The 24,166-nt window shown below is 37.4% G+C and overlaps 1 protein-coding gene across 8 annotated transcripts in view; it reads right to left on the bottom strand.

Moving 5' to 3' along the window:
- The window catches only part of NAA35 (N-alpha-acetyltransferase 35, NatC auxiliary subunit), a 105,604-nt gene that overhangs the window by 50,336 nt on the left and 31,102 nt on the right, over positions 1-24,166 (bottom strand). For all 8 annotated transcript variants that reach the window (XM_057305529.1, XM_026518743.4, XM_048218328.2 and 5 more), the window contains 5 exons: positions 22,362-22,428; positions 22,239-22,282; positions 20,997-21,047; positions 20,270-20,353; positions 19,242-19,356 (listed from right to left, as the gene is read on the bottom strand). In XM_057305529.1, the coding sequence (XP_057161512.1) occupies positions 19,242-19,356; positions 20,270-20,353; positions 20,997-21,047; positions 22,239-22,282; positions 22,362-22,428 (361 nt within the window). The remainder of the gene's footprint in view (positions 1-19,241; positions 19,357-20,269; positions 20,354-20,996; positions 21,048-22,238; positions 22,283-22,361; positions 22,429-24,166) is intronic.

The raw sequence follows: 24,166 nt of genomic DNA, 5'->3' as shown, positions 1-24,166 counted from the left end.
TACAATTATCTGCTTTGATGCTCAAGTTGTCCCATCTTGTATGAACAGTATCAATGCCCTTTCAAACTGCCTTCTGTGTCTAACTGACATGTCCCTATCACTCTTTGAACACTTACTCACTTTCAGCACAGTAAGATACTCCAGCTCATCATCTTCTTTCGCTACCCTAAACCTGGAATCACCCACTCTCCAAGATGTGCTAGTTCCTTTTATTTTTGTATTTTGTTTCCTGCTTTATTGAGGTAACACAATGTGACGGTTAGATATACGTATACATTGTGAAAGGATACCCCCCATCAAGTTAATTAATACATTTATCACCTCACATATTTACTATTCTTTTCCTTTGGTGAGAACATTTAGGTTCTATTTTCTTAGCAAATTTCAAATACACAATGCAGTGGGGTTTTGCAGTTTTTTTCTCCTTTTGTTTTTAAAAAGATTTTATTTATTTATTTGAGAGAGAGTGCGAGCACAAGCAGCAGGGAGGGACAGAGGGAGAGGAAGCAGCAGCCTCCTCACTGACCAGGGAGCCCAACGTGGGGCTCAATCCCAGGACCCTGAGATCATGACCCGAGCTGAAGGCAGACACTTAACCACCTGAGCCACAATGCAGTATTATAACCTATAGTTACCATGTTCATACACTGTAATGTAAGGTTCAAACCTTACAACTGCAAGTTTATACCATTTTACCAACCTCTTCATATTTCCCCAAGCCTCCATCAACCATCTTTTTACTGTTCTTATGAATTCAAGTTTGTTTCTGTTTTGATTGCACATATAAGTTATACCACACAGCATTTGTCTTTCTTTGGCTTATTTAACTTTGTATAATGCTCTCCAGATTTATCCACATTATCACAAATTACAACATCTCCTTTTTTTTGGCTGAATTCCACTGTGTGTGTATATATATATATATATATATACACACACACACACATATATACATATATATACATATACACACATACATATGTATACATACATATACATATATATGTATATATATGTATATATATATATATACACACACACACACACACACACACATACATACCATATTTTCTGTATTCATTCATCTATGAACAGATACTTAGGTTGTTCCTATACACTGGCTATTGTAATTAATGCTGAAAAAAGGTTTAACGGAAACCGAAAGAAAGCAGGGGTAGCTATACTTATATCACACAAAATAGACTTGAAGCCAAAAACTATAATAAAAATCAAAGATAGTCTATATATAATAAAGGGATCAATTCATCAAGAAAATCAATTCCTACCAGAGGAACACCTAAATATATAAAACAAATATTAACAGATCTGAACAAAGAAACAGACAACACATTTATAGCAGGGACTTCAATATTCACCTTCAACAATGGATAGATCATCCAGACCCCCCTCCAAAAAAATCAATAAAGAAACTGAGTATTTGAGCTATACTTTAGACCAAATAGATCTTAACAAGAAATATATAGAACATTCCAGCCAACAGCAGCAGAATACACATTCTTCTCAAGTGAACATGGAACACTCTCCGTGACAAATCAAATAATAGGTCACAAAACAATTCTTTTAGCAAATTTAAAAAGACAAAACATGCCAAATTATCTTTTCTGACCACAAGGGTATGAACTAAAAATCAACAGGAGGAAAGCTGGAAAATTTACAAATATGCAGAAACAGAACCACCAATGGGTGAAAGAAATCAAAAGGGAAATCAAAAAATACCTGGAAACAAATGAAAATGGAAACACAACATACCAAAACCTACAGGATGTTGCTAAAGCATTTCTGAGAGGGAAATTTATAAAGATAAACGCATATATTAAGAAATCGGAAAGATCTCAGATACAAAACCTAACTTAACACCTCAAGGAATTAGAAAGAGAACAACAAATTAAGCCCAAAGTTAGCAGAAGGAAGGAAACTAATAAAGATCAGAGTGGAAATAAATGGAGACCCTCCTTACCCCCATATAGGAAAGATCAATGAAATTAAGAGCTGGTTTTAGAAAAGATAAATAAAATGGACAAATCTTTAACTACAATCTATTTTTTATTGGAGATTTTAATCCATTTGCATTTAAAGTAATAATCGATAGGTATGGGTTTACCATTTATTTTGGTTTTTCTTTCTTTTTTTTTTTTTAGAGAGCGGGGAGAGGCAGAGGGAAAGGGAGAAAAAGAATCTTAACAGGCTCCATGCCCAGTACGGAGCCCAATGCAGGGCTTGATCTCACGACCCTGAGATCATGAACTGAGCCAAAATCACAATGGACTGAGACACCCAGGTGCTCCCTCCCATTTGTTATTTTGTTAATTGTGTTCTGGTTGTTTTCTAATTCCTGTTTTCCTTTTTTCCTTCTATACCAATATGCTCTGAATTCCCTTCTCTTTACATTTTGTATTTCTACTATAGGTTTTTGCTTTGTGGTTACCACAAGGCTTGCATTAGAACATATCTATAAGTCTATTTTAAGCTGATAATAACTTCAAACACATACAAAAGCTTCCTCTCCCCATATTTTGTTCTGGATGTCACAATTGTGTATCCATCAAATTACTGTAGTTACAGATATTTTTTAATACTTTTGTCTTTTAACCTTCATACTAGAGTTATAAGTGATTTACTCACCACCATTACAACACTAGAGTATTCTAAATGTAACTGTATTTACTTTTACCAGTATTATACTTTCACACATTTTCCTGATACTAATTAGTAACCTTTTGTTTCATCTTGAAGAACTCCCTTTAATATCTCTTGTAAGGGTGGGTCTGGTGATGATGAACTCCCTTAGCTTTTGCTTATCTGGAAAACTCTTCTCATTCAATCCTGAATGATAACTTTGCTGGGTAAAGTACACTAGGTTGGAAGGTTTTTTGCTCATCACTTTGAATATATGATCCTTCTCCCTTTGGTAAGTAAGGTTTCTGCTCAAAAATCTATTGACAATCTTATTGGGGGGGATTCCCTTTTATGTAACAAGTTGCTTTTCTTTTGCTGCTTTCAAGATTCATTACTTGTCTTTAACTTTTGACAATTTAATCATAAACTGTGGTGTGGGTCTCCTTGGATTTATCTTATTGGTACTTCCTAGGCTTCCTGGATCTGGATGTCTGTTACTTTTCCCAGTTTAGGAGTTTTCAGCTATTATTTTTGTGAGTAAGCTTTCTGCTCCTCTCTTCTCCTTCTGGGATCCCTATAATGTATAAGATGGTCTGCTTTTATGGTGGTGTCCCATAATCCTATAAGCTATCTCTATTTTTTGAATTTTTTCTTTTCTTTCTGCTCCAGGGGATGAATTCCGCTAACCTATCAAGCTTGCCGATCTTTTCTTCCACTTGATCTAGTCTGTTTGGAATGCCTCTACTGAATTTTTCATTTCAGTTATTATATTCTTCAACTCTGTGATTTCTTTTTGGTACTTTATATATTTTCTATGTCCTTGTTGAAATTCTTACTTTAGTCATGCATTGCTTCCTGACTTTGGTGAGAATCTTTTTGACTGTTATTGTGAATTCTCAATTAGACAAATCACCTATTTCTGCTTCATTAAGATCTGTTTCTGGATATTTATCTTGTTCTTTTGTCTAGAACACATTCCTTTGTTTCTTCATTTTCCTTGATTATTTGGTTTCGGAGCATTAGATAAAATGTCACCTTTCCCAGTCTTGACAGAGTGGTTATCATGTAGGAAATGAACCTTGTGGATCAGCTCTGTCCAAGTTCCTAGTTGTCTCTCAAACTTTTGATTGTCCAAACCTCCTCCTCTGCTTTTAGCAGGTTCCAGTAGTTGAGGGTGTACCAAGATCCATCAGTGTTCCAAAAAGAAGAATCAGTCAGTACCTAGATACAGACTGATTAGAAGCTGAATCCTAAGGCAGCAGATGGGAAAGTGTGTAGTTAGGTGCCTTTAGAGAAAAAACTGGAAGATAGGCATATTTGCCTACTCCCTCTATGCTAAGCCTGGGTGTATAACTCCTGCATCCATTAACAACTATATCTTTGTTTGATACATTACTGTGGGACATGTGGATACAGCCCCATTGACTATTAGAGCCACATGATATAGGGACCTGTCCTTCAAGTGGCAGCTGTAAAAGCTTGGGCACCAGATGTGTGTACAAGCTCCGAACTGGGAGATACTGGTAACTGGATTTTATTATTGGAGTAGGCTAGAGAGAGAAGAAGGTAGAAGAGGTGCCTGCTGGCTTCCCTGGTTTCTGGGGAAGATCTCAGCCAGCCTCTAGATGCCTGCTAAATTATAAACCTAGCACTCAGACAGCAGCTTTAAAATATGCAGATAAACCTATTTTAAGGATAGACTAGGAGTGGGGCAATTTTGCCTAATTCTTCTGTGCTGAGCCCTGGAGGGACAGCCAGTTAAGAACTGCTTCTTTGTTTGCTAGACTCATGAATGGAAACTCCTTTGACTATCGGACCTAGGCAATCTGGGTCCTGTTCCTCAGGTGCATCTGCAAAAGCTAGGGTGCAGATTTGCACACAATCTCCTTCTAGGGAGATACTGGTGACTTGGAGTGGTGTGGAGGGAAAGGGAGGGCAAGGTGTCCTCTAGCTTCCATGGTCTCTGGGGAGGATCCCAGCCAGCCCCTAGTGCATACTAAATTAGAAGCTTGGCCATCAGGTAGCAACTGCTATTTTTTTTTAATTAAAAAAAAAAGTTTATTACTTTTTATTGAAAACTGCACTGAATGCTAAATGTCCACCTTTCTAATAAACAGACATGGTAGTGGTAACTCACATTAAAACGAAACAATTCCAATAGCCATTATTTTTCTGTTTGGGAACAGTTTTAAAGTTTTTTTTTTTTAGGTAGCAACTTTTAAAGAGCACAGATAAATCTCACAAACCCATTAGGAATTGCTTCTCTGTTCACTATAGTCTTGTGGGTCTCATGCACACAAGCCCTGCTGGCTTTCAGAGCTAGGTATTTTATGTGGTTGTCCCTCTAGAGGGAGTCTTAAAAATTGGGGTGCTAGATGTGAGGGCCAAATCTTCTATTCCTCAGGTAGAGGCTGGAACTTGGGGAATCTCTCCCAATTGTATTATGCTGTTTTGGGGATGGGATTTATGATGAGACTGTGTCTCAGTCTTTACTACTTTAAGATTTATTTATTTACTTGAGAGAGAGAGAAAGGCCACACATGCATGTGATTGGGGGAGAGGGGGAGAGGGAGAGAATCTTCAAGCAGACTCCCCACTGAGCACAGAGTCCCATGCAAGGCTCAATCTCACAACCCATGAAATCATGACCTGAGCCAAGACCAAGAGTCAGCGCTCAACTGACTGAGCCACCCAGGTGCCCCTTTTCCTACCTGTTTTAATGCATTTTCTCATCTGTCTGATGTGTAGTAGCTGCTCAGCTAGTTTTCAAGATCTTACTCAGAGAGAAGTGTTCCATGTGTAGCTGCACATTTATTTAGCAGTGTGTCTGTGGGAGGAAGGGAGCCTCCTACATCACCATCTTGGTCAACTCCTACCCCCCAGTTCATTTTGGTGGACAATGATCTTAGGAAGCAAGATCTGGATGTTAGATGTTTTCACTGCTATTAGGGTATCACTGCTACCACATTCTCTAGATGATAAAGCCAGAAAATGTATGTATAAGGATATATATGTATTTGTGTTTACCTACATACACACACATGTTCGTACATATCCACACTTAAATCTACATTTCTATACCAATCTATATATATTAAAAATTATGAATTTATTCCCACGCCTTTAACATCGATTCAATACTACAGAGTTTAATCTACTTTTCTCCCTTTCTAGAAATTAGCATTAACTCCTGAACTCTGAGAAACGTGGCACACCACAATTCTCAATACATTTTTAAATATGATCAATTCTACTCTATCTAACTAATCTTTGTATTAGTTTCTAATACAGAGTTTCTAAGGCTGTTGTAACAAATTATCACAAACTGGATGAAAACAACATTTATTATCTCAAGTTTCGAAAGCTGAAAGTTCAGTATCACTTTCGTGGGCTGAAATCAAGGTGTTGGCAGGGCAGCACTCCACCCAAAGACTCTAAGGCAAAGTCTGTTCATTGTTTCTTCCAGTTTCTGTGGCAACTGGAATTCCTTGGCCTGCTCATGCCAATCTCTATCTCAGTCTTCACATCATCTTCCCCTCTTGTGTGTGTCCAGTCTCCCTCTGCCTCTCTTTTAAGGAGGAAAGTTAACAGCACTTAGGGCCCAACCAGATAATCCAAGATTATCTCATCAAAAGATCCTTACCTGCTCACATATAAGGTTCTGAGAATTAGGACCTCGATGCTTGGGGCTATCACTCAGCCCATTACAATCGCCTATCAGTGACACCCACCTCCCCTACATACAGGGCTCTCATATTATTTAGGTTCTGACACGCCAAGCCATCACAACGGCCACCCCATTTGAGCTCTGAAACTCCATGCCAGGCCACCTTTATGTACAGATACCTTTCCTCAACCTGCTTTGGCTGCAACATTCTTCACAGAGCCATCTTTCCATTTGGACACCCTCATCTTGCTGCTCAGGCTGATATTCAATGCTGGGCTATTCTCCTTTGTCGATGGCTCTCTTCACCCCACTTCTTTAATTAATTTATTTATATTTACTTTTTATTTATTTATTTTTTTTATGTATCTATATATGTATCTATCTATCTATCTATCTATCAGAAAGAGACAGCAAGAAAGGGAACACAAGCAAGGGGAGTGTGAGAGGGAGAAGCAGGCTTCCCGCCGAGCAGGGAGCCCAATGTGGGGCTTGATCCCAGGACCCTGGGATCATGACCTGAGCCGAAGGCAGACGCTTAACAGCTGAGCCACCCAGGAGCCCCTCTTCACCCCACTTCTGATCTGACATTCTGCACTTGGGCACCTTTTCACAGAAACCCCGTCTTCAATATGCATAGGCTCTGAAACCCCACACCAGACCACCTCATACACAGATGCCTCTCTTCCCCTGTATGGTCTCCAAAAGCCAGGCCCACAGCTACCTCTATAGGTATATACCTCTATTTGCCACAGGTTCTAGCACCGCAGGCCAGGCGACACTCACATGCCATCCTCACCCAGTCTGGGCTCCCACATGCCTTTGAAGCTATAAAACCCTACACAAGGCTGCTCTCCCACAGACACACTCTCCTGACCCTATTTGGGCTTTTGACACATAGCACCAAATTGCTCCCAGGGGGTCACCCTCCTGGTATTGCTTAGGCTTAGGCATCCAAGGTCAGTTGTCCTCCTATGCAGATACCCTTTCCACCTCACTTGAGAAGCAGTGAATCTAGCCCAGCAGCCTATTCATGATGATGCCCTCCTCAAGCCACTTTACCTTCAAAAACCCGTACCACGCCCACCTCTTTGCAGATGCCCTCCCGGCTCCACTACCATTCTAACATGGACATATGCTCACCCCACACAGGCTTTGATGGCCTTGAGGAATGTCCTGCTACAATGACATCTTTCCTACCCACATGGTTGCAATACACTGTGTCAAGCCACCCCTATTCCTTTTGTGGACACCATTCTAATCCTGGGTCAGGTTCCAACATCCTGCTCTACAACAGATGTCCAGCTTGCTCAGACCAACTTCATGGCTTCAGGATTGAATCTTTTAAGAGCAGAAGGACAGAACAGCAAGAAGCAGATCCTACTTTTGTTCCCACTTCACAGGAAATAGATGCTTTCCTTTGCAATGCTTCACTACAGTTTACTTTGGTACATTTTCTTGCTGATAACTGGTAAGTTTTCTTAATTTTATAGCTATAAGTTTGTGAATATCTCTTAAGGTTCTATATTTTCAGACAGGTATCTATTAATCTCACCCATAAAAATCAATGATTTTCAGCTGCCTTTACCCACTAGATTTAAATGACCTCCATCATTATCAGTTACCTTTGTATGTTTAAATATATCTATATTTCTATGACAGATTTATTGACTCTCAAACTAGTATCTTTGGACACAAGCAATATGAAAAGTCTTCCTCCTCCCCTTTACCTCTTGGCTTTTGTTAAATGATTACTTCTACATTGTCAAGGTTCACGACACTTAGGTTATATTTAGTAAAATCAATTTCCATAGCTATTTTTACTGCAGTTCTACAATGAAATGGATTTTATGCTTACTGCCCATCCTTTATGCCATAGCTTTTCCACTTATGACCCAGTAAGCTGAATTTCATTCATTATTCCAATCTTTTTCCCACAGAAAAGTCACAGAAAAAAATACGTCCAGAGTACTTGCAAGTTTAAAAACATCTGAGTGTCACTTAAGAGATAAAATTTTTAGATCACAGTTCTCTACCCAAGAACTTTTAGGTACCGTTCTAGTTTCCGTGTTCAATGCTGATGTGAAGGACTCTGAAGTCACGCTGCAGACATCATTGTGGCTTTATATCTAAGGTAATTAACTAAGACATATCTAACAATACTTCTTTATCAATTTTTGCCTAGGACACATTCTCATCTTCCAATTAAACCTGTAGACTAAATTCTATTTGCTTCTTTCTAGAAATGTTTAACATTTTCCTTCTTGTTCCATTATTTGGTTATCCCACCGATTATACGTATCTTGAGTCCTCTTTGGCTACTATTTTCTAATACTTCAAATATTTTTATTCACTTCCATTTTGCTTAGTTTTTAACTCAGTCCTGATCTCCATGTCCCTTCTTTTCAGCAATGCATAGCATACTTTTTACTATTTTCAGTGAGGTCTTCGCTTTCAGGATTTTTCTCTTCTCCTTACCTGAACTCTGCTTGCTCACTTGTACTTTCTGTTATTATTTCTTACTTTACCCCTAATATTTCTGTTTTGTGATCTTGTTTTATAGAAGTTCCTTAATTTTTTAATAAATTCTTTGAAATTGTGCAGAAAAAATGTTGTGGTCTGTGTTTTTCGTTTGCCTTTTGTTTTTCTTGTTTGCTCATTAATTTTCTGGAATATTTGTGTATAAATACTGTGCAGTTGTTTTTTTAATATTACATCATTGAGTGAGTGCTTCCTGAGTCAATTATTTGGCTGAGGTGTTAGAATACAATTCTAGACTAACAGGAAGCCTCACTGACTTGCAGTTAAGCCCCATATGATGTGCCCGTGTGAGCAAGCAAAAGAAATTACCCATTTTTCTATGTCCTTTACTACACAAAGATTACCAGTTGCTAGACTAATTAGAATCTTCTCTATCTTGCAAGAGTAACATCTTTAGAGCATTTGCACAGCCTCTGCTGGAGCCCTTACCTCCTTTGTCTCCAGGATATTAAATAGACAGGTTCCCAGAGCCAACTTGAATATCCCAGTCTCACTCATTATTCCAAAAGAATCCCTGGTTTTGTCCTTCAGATTACACCAACTACTTTGAAAAACATGTGCTTTGCTGGTTTACTAATATTTACACCAAGAAATCTTAGAATCCATTCTTAATGTTCTCCCTCACCTGGGAGACTCCTACTGTGTTTTAGCAGCTCTTCTGTTTCTTTTTTAGCCTTTCTACGTTCTTTTGTATTATAAGGGTTTCCTATTTTTTTAAAAAAGTTGGGAAGATTCTGTTTTTCATGTTCTTTATAGTTTCAGCTGGTTGTATAGAGGAGAAGCAGCAAAGATATATTCACCATCTAAAGACATCTTTACCATCTAACGAAGACCATAAGTCTTCTGGATTATACACACACACCCACATGTGTGGATTTAAGAAGAAAAATGTTTTAATTAAAATAATAATACAAATATTGAATCATTATGATATACCACTGGAAGTAATGTTATACGATAACTGTATCTCAAAAAAAAAAAAAAAAAAGTAAACAACTCAAGTTTCTGGCACAAGTACATCCTGGCATAGGCCTCTCTACTGGGTTGTGATTTCAGAATAAAGTCAGCTCTCCTACCTCTCTTGCCAGCTGGTAAAGAAAATCAACCAGAATGAGGAAGCAAAATTTGTTTCAGCAGCAAGTTCAGTCCTCAGGAGATTAAAGCTATCATATTACCAAATGACCTCTTAACTATTTCTTTTGGAATTTACCACCATATCACCAAATAACAAGCTTACAGTGCTACTTCACACTTTTTCAGTTTTACACATTATCTCTGATTTACTCCTTTGTCTTCAAGAAGCCACATAAATTATATATAAATTATATGCACATATACACTTCTGTCCCCTCATCTCTTATACAGTTAAATCACAATTTTATTATGATCACTATTCAGGCATGTGCACCAGTACATAGATGATATTCATATCTGGGCCATGGAAAACTTTACAAACATGGAAATAACTTTTAGATTTATTCTGAAGTTAATCACTGTCTTACAATTCAACCCCAAATCCTTTGCCAATCCTCTAAACCTCTTACTATATCAAACACAATAGCTATTCTCTTAATTTTATTGGTGACAACAGGTCTTATATCTACTTCAAGACTCTCCCCTAGAGCCTTGTGACTTTCTCCAAGCTGGACTTGTCCTTCAAGTACAATGCTGAGTTACTATCTGGTGATCTCACTGCATAATCACCCTGGGGATTTTCTTCATTATTCTTTCATGCTGGATTCTCATATTCCCCAAATTCCTTGCTTTCCTTTTCCTTGATTTATTCTTGTTTTTTTTTTTAATTCCAGTAAAATTAACATACAATGTTAACATTAGTTTCAGTTGTACAATACAGTGATTCAACAATCTGATACATTACTCAGTGCTAATCAAAATAAATGTATTCTTAATCCCCTTCATCTGTTTCACCCATTTCCACCCTCCACAGGTGGTAACCTGGTCACCACAGGTTTGTTCTCTATATTTAAGCCTGGTTTTGATTTGTCTCTTTTCTCCTTTGTTCATTTGTTTCTTAAATTCCACATTAGAAGGGCACCTGCGTGGCTCAGTTGGTTTAGCGTCCAACCAACTCTTGATTTCAGTTCAAGTCATGATCTCAGGGTGGTGAGATCAAGCCCCATGTCAGGCTCTATGTTCAGCTCAGAGTCTGCTTGTCCCTCCCCCTCTGCTTCTCCTGCTGTTCTTTCAACTAAATAAATAAAATCTTTTTAAAAAATTCCACATTTGAGTGAAATCATATGGTAATTGTCTTTCTTGACCGAATGACTTCACTTAGCATTATACCCTCTAGATCCATCCATGCTGCTGCAAATGGAAAGGGCCCATTCCTTTTTTATTGCTAAGTAATATTCCAGTGTGTCTTTGTGTGTGTGTGTGTGTGTGTATATGTGTATAAAACCACATCTCTTTATCTATTTCATCTGTCAGTGGGCATAGGCTGCTTCCCTAGTTTGACTATTATTAATAATGCCACAATAAACATAGGCGTGCATATATCTTTTTGAATTAGTGTTTCCCTTTTCTTTAGGTAAGTACTCACTAGTGGCATTACCACGTCCTATGATAACTCTATTTTTAATTTTTTGAGGCACCGCCATACTGCTTTCCACAGTGCCTGCACCAGTTTGCATTCCAACCAGTAGCATACAAGAGTTCCTTTTTCTCCACAATCTCACCAACACTTGTTGACTCAGGTGTTTTTGATTTTAGCCATTCTGACACATGTGAGGTGACATTTCATTGTAGTTTTGATTTGCATTTTCCTGATGATGAGTGATTCTGAGCATCTTTTCAAGTGTCTGTTGGCCATCTGGATGTCTTTGGAGAAATGTCTGTTCATGTTTTCTGCCTATTTTTATTTTTTTTAGATGTTGAACTGTATACGTTCTTTATATATTTTGGATACTAGCTCCTTATCAGATACATCATTTGCAAATATCTTCTCCCATTCAGTAAGTTGTTTTTGTTTTGTTAATTATTTCCCTTGATGTGCAGATCTTTTAATTTTGATGCAGTCCCAATAGTTTATTTTTGCTTTTGTTTTCCTTGCCTCAGGGGACCTAAAATGTTGCTACAGTTGAGGTCAGAGAAATTACTGCCTGTACTCTCTTCTGGGATTTTTATGGTTTCAGGTCTCACAGTTAATTCATTAATCCATTTTGAATTTATTTTTGTGTATGACGTAACAAAGTGGTCCACTATCATTCTTTTACATGCAGCTGTCCACTTTTACCAACACCATTTGTTGAAGAGACTTTTTCCCATTGCATATTCTTGCCTCCTTTGTCAAAGATTAATTCATCATATAATTGTGGGCTATTCTGGGCTATTCTGTTCCACTAATCTATGTGTCTATCTTTGTGTATCATACAGCTTTGATTGCTACAGCTTTGTAGTATACCTTGAAATCTGGGATTCTGATACCTCCAGTTTTGTTCTTTTTCAAGACTGCTTTAGCTATTCAGGGTCTTCTGTGGTTCCAACCAAATTTTAGGATTTTTAAACAAGAGTTAATACCTATTAATTAATTTTACAATTTCTTTTCTTGCTCTGTGAAAAATGCTGTTAGTATTTTGACAGAGATTGTGTTAAATCAACAGATTGCTTTGGGTATTATGGCCATTTTAATATTTGTTCTCCTAATCCATGAGCATGGAATATCTTTTCATTTGTTTGTGTCATCTTCAATTTCTTTCATCAATGTTTTATATTGTTTTCAGAATACATGTCTGTCCCCTCCTTGGTTAAGTTTATCCCTAGGTATTATTTTTGGTGCAACTGTAAATGGAATAGTTTTCTTAATTTTTTTTTCTGTTACTTCATTATTAGTGTACAGAAATGCAACAGATTTCTGTATATTGATTTTGTATCCTTCAACCTTACTGACTTCATGTATCAGTTCTAATAGTTTTTTGGTAGAATCTTCAGGGTTTTCTAGTATAGTATCATGTCATCTGCAAAGAGCGAAAGCTTTATTTCTTCCTTATCAATGTGAAGCAGCCTTCTGTTTTTCTTGTCTCATTGCTTGTGCCTATGACTTCAGTACTATGTTGAATAAAAGTGGTGAGAATGGGCATCATTGTCTTGTTCTTGATCTTAAGGGAAAGCTCTTAATTTTTCAGCATTGAGTATGTTGGTTGTGCGTTTTTCAGACCTTGCCTTTGTTATATTGAGATATGTTCCCTCTACACCTACTTTTTTGAGGGTCTTCTTTTTTTTTAAATCATGAATGGCCGTTGTACTTTGTCGAATGCTTTTTCTGCATCTACCTAGTTTTTTCCCATTCTCTTGTTGATATGATACATCATACTGACTGATTTGGGAATCCTGAACCACCCTTCCATCATAGGAGTAAATTTCATTCAATCATGGTGAATTTTTTTTAATGTATTGTTGAATGCAGTTTGGTAATACTTTGTTGAGGACTTTTGCATCTATGTTCATCAGGGATATTGGCCTCTAATTCTCTTTTTTTTGTAGTGTGTTTATCTGGTTTGGGATCAGAGTAATGCTGACCTCATAGAATGAATTCAGAAGTTTTCCTTTCTCTTCTGTTTTTTAGAATAGCTTGAGATGTGCAGAATTATTAACTCTTCTTTAAATATTTGATAGAGTTCACCAGTGAAGCCGTCTGGTCCTGGACTTTTCTTTGTTGGGAACTTTTTGATTACGGATTTAGTTTCATTGCTGGTAATTGATCTGTTCAAATATTCTATTTCTTCCTGCTTCAGTTTTGGTAGTTTATGTTTCTAGGAATGTATCCATTTCTTCTAGATTGTCCCAATCTTTTGACATATAATTTTACATAACATTCTCTTATAATCCCTTCTATTTCTGTGGTGTTATTTCTCCTCTTTCATTTCTGATTTTGTTTGAGTCCCTTCTCTTTTTTTGATGAGTCTGGCAAATGGTGTATCAATTTTGTTATCTTTTCTAAGACCCAGCTCCTGGATTCATTAATCTCTTCTAACTTTTTTTTTTTTTTTTTTTTTTTAGTTTCTATTTCATGTATTTCTGCTTTAATCTTTACTATTTCCTTTCTTCTACTATTTTGGGGTTTTGTTTGTCCTAACTCCTTTAGGTGTAAGATTAGGTTGTCTGAAATTTTTCTTGCTTCTTGAGATAGGCCTGTATTGCTATAAACTTCTCTCGTAAAACCACTTTTAAAGCATCTAAAATATTCTGAACGGTTGTTTTCATTTTCATTTTTCTCCATGTATTTTTTTATTTCCTCTTTGATTTCTTGGTTGATCCATTCATTGTTTAGTAGCATGTTACTTAACCTCCACGTATTTGTGTTCTTTCCAGATATTTTCTTTTGGTTGATTTCCAGTTTCATAGCACTGTGGTTGGAAAAGATGCATGGTGTGACTTTGATCTTTCTGAATTTGTTGAGATTTGTTTTGTGGCCTAATATGTGATCTATTCTGGAGAGTGTTCCATGGGCACCTGGGTGGCTCAGTAGTTTTAAGCATCTGCCTTTGGCTCAGGTCATGATCCCAGGGTCCTGGGATCGAGCCCTGTGTCAGGCTCCTTGCTCATCCAGGAGCCTGCTTCTCCCTCTCCCTCTCCTCCCTGCTCACTCACTTTCTCTCTCTTAAATAAATAAAATCTTTTAAAAAAAGAAAAAGAAAAAAGGAAAAAGATGTGCATTCTGCTGATTGAGGGTGGAATGTTCCAAATATATCTGTTAGATCCATGTGGTCCAAAGTGTCATCAAAGTCACTGTTTTCTTATTGATTTTCTGTTTGGATGATCTATCCGTTGATGTAAGTGGGGTGTTAAAGTCCCCTACTATTAATACAGTACTATCAATTACTTTCTTTATGTTTGTTGATAGCTGCTTTATGTTTTGGGTGCTCCCACTTTGGGTACATAAATATTTACATTGTTGTCTCTTCTTGTTGGATTGTTCCTTTTATGATTATGTAGTATCTTTCTTCGGCTCTCATTATTTTTTTTTAAAGTCTATTTTGGGGGCGCCTGGGTGGCACAGTGGTTAAGCGTCTGCCTTCGGCTCAGGGCGTGATCCTGGCGTTATGGGATCGAGCCCCACATCAGGCTCCTCCGCTATGAGCCTGCTTCTTCCTCTCCCACTCCCCCTGCCTGTGTTCTCTCTCTCGCTGGCTGTCTCTATCTCTGTCAAATAAATAAATAAAATCTTTATAAAAAAAAAGTCTATTTTGTTTCATTTAAGTACTGCTATACACTGGCTTTCTTTTCATTTCCATTTGCATAAGTGTTAGATTCTATCTCTTCACTTTCAATCTGCATGTGTCTTTAGGTCTGAAATGAGTCTCCTGTAGGCAGCATATAGATGGATCTTGGTTTTTTTATCCATTCCACCATCCTATGTCTTTTGATTGAAGCATTTAGTCCATTTACATTCAAAGTAACTATTGATAGGTATGTACTTACTGCCACTTTGTTACTTGCTTTTTTATGGTTGGTTTTGTAATTCTCTGTTCTCTTCCCTTCTTCTCTCACGGTTTGTTGGCTTTCTTTCGTGAAGCTTTCTTTCCTCTATTATTTCTTGGAATAGTTTGATATATTTGGATTCCTTTCTCTTTACTTTTTGCATATCTATTACCGGTTTTTGATTTGTGGTTACCATCAGGTTTACATGTAACAACTTAGTATATAGCAGTCCCTATTAATTTGATGGTTGCTTAAGTCTGAAGCCATTCTAAAAGCACTAAATTTTTACTCCCCCACATTTTAGGTATGGAGTGTCCTACTTTAACATCCTTTTACTTTGTGAAACACTTGACGAATTTCTAAAGATATTTTATAGCTTTTGTGCTTCCCACTTTTTCTTACTCCTGCTTATGGTTTTTCCTTCCCACTCAGAGAATCCCTTTAACATTTCTTATAGAACTGGCTTAGTAGTGATGAATTCCTTTAACTTTTGTTTGTCTTGGAAACTCTCTCTCCTTCTATTCTGAATGATAGCCTTGCTGGATGGATTCAGTTGCAGGTTTTTTTCTGTTAGCACTCTGAATATATCATGCCACTCCTTCTGGTCTGCAAAGTTTCTGCTGAAAAAATCAGCTGATAGCCTTATCATATTTCCCTTGTATATAACTGTCTTCTTTTGTTTGCTGCTTTATAAGTTATCTTTAGCTCTACTTTTTCCATTTTAATTACTATGTGTCTTGGTATGGATCTCCTTGGGTTGATTTTGTTGGGGAATCTTTGTGCTTCCTGGATCTGGATTTGTTTCCTTCCCTAGATTCAAGAAGTTTTCCACTATCATTTCTTCAAATAAATTTTCTGTCCTCTTTTTGCTCTCTTCTCCTTGTGGGATCCCTATAATGTGAATACTGTTACACTTGACAATATTGCTAAGTTCCCTTAATCTATTCTCTTTTTTTATTATTCTTTTTTCTTTCTCGTTTGGCTTAATTGCTTTCCATTATTCTGTTCTCCAGGTCACTGCATCTGCTCTTCTGCTCCCTCTCATCTACTATTCATTCCCTCTAGTGTATTTTTAATTTTAGTTATTGAGTTCTTCATCTCTGATAGGTTCTTTTCTGTATTACATCTCTTTTTGAGGATCTCACTGAGATTTACCACTCTTTTCTCAAGTTCAGTGAACATCTCTATGACAATTACTTTGAATTCCCTAACAGGCATATAACCTACCTCAGTTTCATTTAGGTCTCTTGATGTGGTTCTGTCCTTTTCTTTCATTTGGGACATATTCCTCTATTTCCCCATTTTGTTTAACTCTGTGTCTGTTTCTCTGTGTTAGGAAGTCAGCTTTGTCCTCTACTCTTGAAAGTAGTGGCTTTATAAGGGGTGTCTGAGTGGCACAGTCAGATAGGTGTCTGACTCTCAGTTTTGTCTCAAGTCATGATCTTGGGGATGTAAGATTGAGCCCTGCGCTGGGCTCCACCTCCGTGCAGAGTTTGCTTAAGGCTCTCTCTCCCCCTGCCCATCCCCAAAAATAAACAAATAAATCTTAAAAAAGAAAACAAAAAAAAAAGCAGTGGCCTTATGAAGAAGAGTCTCTGTGGTGGCCTACAGTACAATGTCCCCTATTCACCAGAACCTGGTGCTTCAGGGTATCTCTTATGTGTGTTGTGTGCACCCTACTGTTGTGACTGAGCCATGTTTGCCTTCAGTCCTGTCATCTGCAATGGCTCTCTGTCTGCTGTGGGCAAAGTGTGGTCTTTGTGTTATTTGTGGGCCAGTCTCGTGCTGCCTTGGGCTTGAGTTGGGTCAGACTAGGCATTTGCCAGAACCACGGTCACGCAGTACTGCAGGCCACTTTCCCTGTGTCATCCCCTGAGCATTTTGTTGGTGGGCAGTCAGAACCAACCCATTGTGGGGCTGCAGTTGGATCAGGGTGTGTGGTTTCTTGCCCTCTCTCCAGGGTAAGAGTCACTTTGAGGGGTGCTGATCCCTGTTGGGGATGCTTGCACATTGCCATGCTTGCAGTACCACTTTGGAGGGACCCCAGTTAAGGATGTGTTAGAGGGGACGGGTCTGTAAGTGAATGCAAAGAGGGACATGCAGTGTTACCAAGGTTTGTGCCAGTCTGCTGTGGTAGGGTAATAGAGGATTTGGGAAAACTCCTGCAGTGGGTGTGTTGGAGGGGGCAGGTTTGAAGAGCATGGGGATGGAATTAGTAAGCTAGGTGAAGAGTGTGAAGCACTGGTTCCCATAGGCGTCTGTTTCTAGGCTGGGTAGGCAGGGAAGGAAATGGCACCCACCAGCTCTTTTGTTCTTAGAAAAGTCTCCTACTGTTCCCTGCACCTGCAGCACACTTCTGAGTCCAGGAAATAAATTCCGTTCTGCTTCTAATTCAAGATTAGAAACCATCCCCCAACTCAAATATATTTTCAAACTGCTGCTTCTATGCTATATCTCAGCAGGGTTGTTATGCTGTCTCTTGAAGGACAGGGACTCAGTTTCCTATTGCCCTCTAGCTCAGAGCTGAGCCTGATGACTTTTAAAGTCCTGGGCGTTAAGCCCCATTGGTTTTAAGAACTCAAGAAGCTAAACCCCTCTGGTTTTCAAAGCCGAATGTTATGGGGATTCATCTTCCCAGAGTAAGTCCCTCATACAACCATGTGGGGTCTGCTCCTCTCCCTCTGTCTGAATCCTCAGTGTTCCTCACTCCCACAGACAGCCCCAAGGGTCCATTTAGCTTCTGACCATGTCTCTTCCCACCCTCTTCCATGTAGCCTCTTCTCTATATTTAGCTGTGGAGAATCTGTTCTGCCGGTCTTCATGTCATTTTCTGGGTTATTTACACTGATGTGGGTGTTATAAAGTAAATCTGTGAAATGAGGTGAGCCTAGGATCCTCCTACTCTGCCATCTTCCCCAGAATCTCCTTAGTCCTTTGTTTTAATGGAGCACATATACCAGCAGTATCTTCAAAAGCTTTGGGAGATTAATTTTGGGACTTTAAATACCTACAATTATGTTTCTTCACAATTAAATGATAGCTTGAAATAGGATTCAAGATTAGAAACCACCCCCCAACCCAAATTCTGAAAACATTGCTCCATCTTCTTTTAATCACAACTTTGAGATATAATTAACATACCATATAATTCATCTATTAAAAGTGTACAATTTAGAGAATACAAATATCTAATTATAAAGAGTTTTAAGAACCACAATTGCTACATATTAGCTAAAATGTTAACTCAGGGGGCACCTGGGTGGCTCAGTTGGTTAAGTGTCTGCCTCTGTCTTAGGTCATGGTCCCAGGGTCCTGGGATCGAGCCCTGCATCAGGTGCCCTGCTCAGTGGAAAGCCTGCTTCTCCCTCTCCCTCTGCCCCTACCCCCCATCCGTGCTCTCAGCTGCAACTTTTACAACAAAGGTACATTATTCATTTTAAGAAATATTTCATAAATAAAATCTACCGTCAACAATGTGCCAAGCACCACACAGACACGCAAACAAGACAGTTCCTGGCCTAAAATATTGTCACAAAAACAAACAGGTAAACTACAACATGATGTACTAAAAAAATGTTATAACAGAGTTATGAGTGCAAGGAGACCACAGAGGGTATAGGCGCAGTATTCAGGGAATACTATGTAATCGAGGTAGTGATCTCTCAAAGGAGTAGAGGGAAGAGGTGATTAAAAAAGAACGTACTGCTCACATCACAGAATGATCACCTGACAGTAAATATTCAGAGCCCAAACAGTAAGACACAGGAGATGGTCAAGTTCTACAGTACAATTTTTGGTCTATACTATATTTAAAAGAAAGCATAAACACTATACAAGTCTATGGAATAAAACATTCCAAGGTCCAAACAGATGAACTTACATGAAATTTTAGAATAAACCAAACTCTATACAATCTGGATGGGTAAGAAAAAAAAGAGGAGGAGTAAAAACAGACAATTACCTCCTTTTGTAGTATCATTCTGAGCCTGGATGCCATGATGCAATGAATTATGAATGGCAGAAAGAAGATCTGCTGCTTGAACCATCAATTTTTGAGCTTCTGCAACAGCACTGGTCTAGCAAATAAATCACCAAAAACATTCTTACATATTCTTTCACTGAAAGATATACATTAAATAGGAAAATCCTATAAACAATAATGAAATTAAATGTTGTAATGACATCGGTTCTCACAAACTATTCACTTAATACAGGATGCTCAGATCCTGTTAGGATAAAAATTATTATTATTTTTTTTACCCATTTCTATTCTTGTAGGAACCATTAAAAAATAATGGGAAACATTTCTGGCTTGTTCTGTTCGTCTTACATTTAAAAAAAATAAAGGAAAAAAACTGAACTGTGGTCAACTGGAAATTTTCAGCATTTCTACTATGCCATTCATTAAGGTGAATTAAAAAAAAAAAGGAAAAAAGAGACTTAGAAGTTAGATCAATGATAAAGGTTGGACCTCTACTCACCACTTCCTAATTATCCACAAATTAGTCTGTAATTGACTTGAGTTAACGCAAATACACACGAAGAAAAAATATTCACCATCTAGGGCTTTTTTGGTTTTACACAAATCCAACAGTTAACTATTGAACTGAATGAAAGAAGAGGTCTACCTAAAATTCCCATTTTTGCTTTCTCCTTTTCAATTCACAAAACAGGACTACACACAAGCAATTTCAACTTCTATTATTACACCACTAGTAAGTAATATAAAATGTTATTTTTATATATCAACAACAGACACAGGTACGTTATGGAACAGAATGTAAATTCATGTGACTTTTTGAGAAAATTATCTAATATCTCTAACATCATATATATGTATATGTATAATATACATAAAATATACCAAATGCTGAACGCTGTATATGTGTGATGGAGGCGTTTCAATGGAGAAGTCTCAGAACTACTTCAATAACACACTATGTCCTGCCCCCCCCAAAAGGCCCACTGAAATAGATTAAATGCTCTTACCTCTTTCTTAGTAAAGGCTATAAGCACTGTCAGTAACACTCGAGTGAATTTCACTCTGCTGAATACTGCTAAACACTGCTGGTGCTAAAAAATAAGAAAGGACTAAAAGTTAAAAGATGCAAAGTCTGTCAAAGGAATTTCATTTTAAAATATAGTATTTTAAGTCCTAAATTTCAATTCAAATAACTCACTATATTCAAAACACCTTCACTTACAGTCCTGTAAATGCCTGAAAATGAGCTGCAGAAAATAAAGCCTGTTCTACTGAAATAGAAATATAAAGTAAAGCTTCTGTATCAATGGGATGGATTCTTCCTTAAGTAAAAAGTTAGACTATTATCTCAAAAACTGATTTAATTACATTTTAAACAGAACTGATGAAAAGATGCTTTAAGCAGTCAGAAAATTAAGGATCTGGACAAAGGTTTAGTGCCTTTCATACTGTCCAAGTTCTTGAGTTTTGCCAAGTTTTGATGCATCATCTGTAAAAAATCATTTTTCTTCCTACCTCACAGGAATATTGAAGAGCTTTGAAATCATGTATTTGAAAGAGCTGTATTATTATTCTATCAAAACAAATACAAGGGAAATAAAATCCCTTGCAATGTCCAATTTGTAAAGAAATACCTTAAAAAGGGCTTCCATAAATTATAACGCAGTTCATAAAACTACTACATTAAGAGGTAGACTTCTCTGATATTATCTACCAGAAAATAAGTTCAATTACTTCTAGTTCAACTTCTGGATCTCTTTCTTCTCCTTGTCGACTTCGAGTACTCTAAAAGTTTAAAAAACGTGAATTAAAATAAACACAAACTTGTAGAAATATTAGCTTATAAATATACAAGGTAAAGAGCTAAATTAATTTTTTGAGTAAACATAAAAATTTATTTTTAAGAAAAATATTTGGAAGAAAAAAGCTGTATCTTTCATTTTTCTCCTATTAATACTATATACAGAAAGTCTATTTTGATATAAATTATTAAGGCCATACAGAAGAATAAGGTATTAAAAACAGCAAAAGCAAAACAATGAAGTAAGTACATGGCACACAGTACTTCTTTCTTTTTGAAAGGACGTATTAATTGAAAGTCTTGATGCTCTCAAAACTAACCCTGTTAGAAAAAAATAGTAACCTTTACACAAATCACATCATAAAGTCACATTGTAAATACTGATTGTTCTACACTAAAATGCAAAACCTCTTCCATGAGTATCATATGACTGACTATTCTGACAACTGTAGGGCAGTTACTATAGGAAGATCTGGCAGAATATCTGGGTTCTAGCCCTGCGCTGCCCTTCCTAGTGGCATGCCCTTCAGCAGACTCAGTTTACTTAACTCTTTTAAGCTGCATTTTCCTCACCCAAAACTAGGGCACCATGTGCATTTTTTTATTGCCTAATTCACTGCTTAATTATAAATATCAACTAAGGCAATAATATAAAATTGCTTTGACAACCATGTTGTGTTAGACAAGTATAAAAGAACAGCAGAAATACAACCTTTTTTCTTTTTTTAAATCTCTATAAGAACCAAATCATTAGGGTCATCTGGCTGAAGGATATCATTCATAAGAAGTCTTTCACCAGATTTGGGATACCACCATTTACTGAGGTCGTCTACTGTCTTGCAGACTTTGTAATAGCTGTTGAAGAAGATCTCCTTACCTTTGAGGAACTTAAAATTCTAGATTATGCTATTCTTAAAAGAGCATACGATTACTTCTAAAACACCGGCAAAAAATTGAAAAATCTTCAAAGTTAAATTTTCCGTACTTGAAAGGGACATTAATTCACCAGAAACAACTGCTTTAGCTGTCTTCAAATTAATTGCAAAAAAGGCACAGCATATATAAAGGAAGCTAGTGGCCCTCCTTATGCTAGCTGTTTGTAATTAGCTAAAGGTAACTTGACATTTAGAAGAATATGAAAATCCTATACCAAAGCAAAGAGAAAAGAAGTATACCTTTACTCTTCTTTGCATGTCATCCTCCACATCTTTTAGCATGCCTAGAAAGAGAGACAATGAGTTTAAACAGGAAACAAATTCAAACACAAAACTTGTGTATCATCTTATAAACTGTTTTACCTGTAACTCGAAGGTCTGTCACACTGTTAGCCATTTTAAATCCATAAGTCATTGATTGAAAATCTTCCTGTACAGGAAAGGAATAATTAGGCCCTTGAGTACTAGCAAAACCTTTTATTATATTCCTCTTACGAAATCCTACTTTGCTAATATGAACACAGTAACGAAATGTCATTCTGCTTGTCTAAATACTGCTATCATACATAGACACTTTCCCTACAGTGTATCCTTAAAACACCATATTCTAATGCTGTCTTCACCTTTAATCGTTTGCCCTTAGGCAATTTAAGTACACTTGCATTTAGTATTTTCATTTGCAAAATAAGGTTAATGCTAATAGTGTCAGAAAGTAATAATTCCCACTTACAAAGTATTCTCACGTTCACAAGTGAACAGTAAATACATAGTAACTACCACCTGACGATAAGTTTGCAAAATCTACATAAGACTTTTACTTCAAAAATTATCAAATGCTTGTTTACACACTGTTAGGCCACAAAAGTTAAGCCTTCTCAAACAGAATTACTCAAAGTGATAGCAAAAGCATATTTCCACTTCAGTCGCACTGTAAAGAAAAAAATTATTTATACATATATGGATTTCCACCTGCGAAATCATTTAAAATACTACTGAGACATTAACAAAGTAAGTAGTTTGCTAGACTCACCTTGAAAACTGAATTTAATATCATTTGGCTGATTCAATTAAGTCAAAAACTCTATTAAAAGAATGTTTCCATTGTATTATAATTCTTACAAAAATGTATACAGAAGCCTAATATATTGGAATAATAAGCATTTACAGCAGTATCTAGAGCTATGGCAACATTTCTGTGGATTCTTAACAAAAACATAAGTGAGTACACAATCCATATCATGTACTATATGTTATGAACAAAGAAAAAAAAAAAAACAACGTCCTTGGGTTCAAAGAACTATTGTTAGTGGTATTATAAGACTCAAAGGATTGGGTCTTTTAAAAATCTCAGGTTGTGTTACAGAACTATAAGCTTATCCTCTAGGTAAAGTTTATACTCTATCCCTACTTGGCCACCAAATAGGATTCTCACATTTTACACATCTTTCAAAAAGGAACTCTCCCAGTGTTTACCATGTTGCTAAATGGCACCCCCATCCACCCACAGTTACTCTGGCTGAAAACCTGTACCTCAATTCCTCTAGATTTTTTCTTTTCTTTTAAGACAGAGGGAGAAAAAGAATCTCAAGCAGACTCCATGCCCAGTGTGGAGCCTGACGCAGGGCTTGATTTCAAGATCCTGAGATCATGACCTCACACAAAAGCAAGTTGGACACTTAACTGACTGAGCTATCCAGGTGTCCCTCCTCTCATTTTCCCATGCCCTGTATCAAACCATCAACAGACCCGACGTTCAAAGTCTCATCTAAGCGTAACTCCCATCATTCACTGCTATCTCTAGTGAAGTCACCACCCCCTCTCACTTCCACACCTGCCTCACACAGGTCGCCCCCCCTTCCATGCTTGTGCCTGCTACAATTTATTCACTGCCAGAAGCCAAAGGGATTGTTTTAAAATAAGTCATTTCACATCACCTCCTACTCAAAACCTTTCAATTGTTTCCCTGCTCACAGGAAAATCCAACCCACATGAACTGATGCCCACCACCAATTCCCATGCACCTCTGGCCTCCCTCTCCAACCTCATTCCCTTCCACCTACCATTCTTCTCCACATTCACTGCACTGCAGTCACACAGGCCTTCTTGTCATCTTTCGGACACATCAAACACATTCTCCTCTCAGGATCTCTGTACTTGCTGATCCCTCC

The sequence above is a fragment of the Ursus arctos genome, unplaced genomic scaffold, assembly GCF_023065955.2.
Source record: "Ursus arctos isolate Adak ecotype North America unplaced genomic scaffold, UrsArc2.0 scaffold_33, whole genome shotgun sequence".
Lineage (NCBI taxonomy): Eukaryota > Metazoa > Chordata > Mammalia > Carnivora > Ursidae > Ursus > Ursus arctos.
Note: the sequence above shows the minus strand (reverse complement) of the source record. Positions and strands in the feature narration are given on the sequence as shown.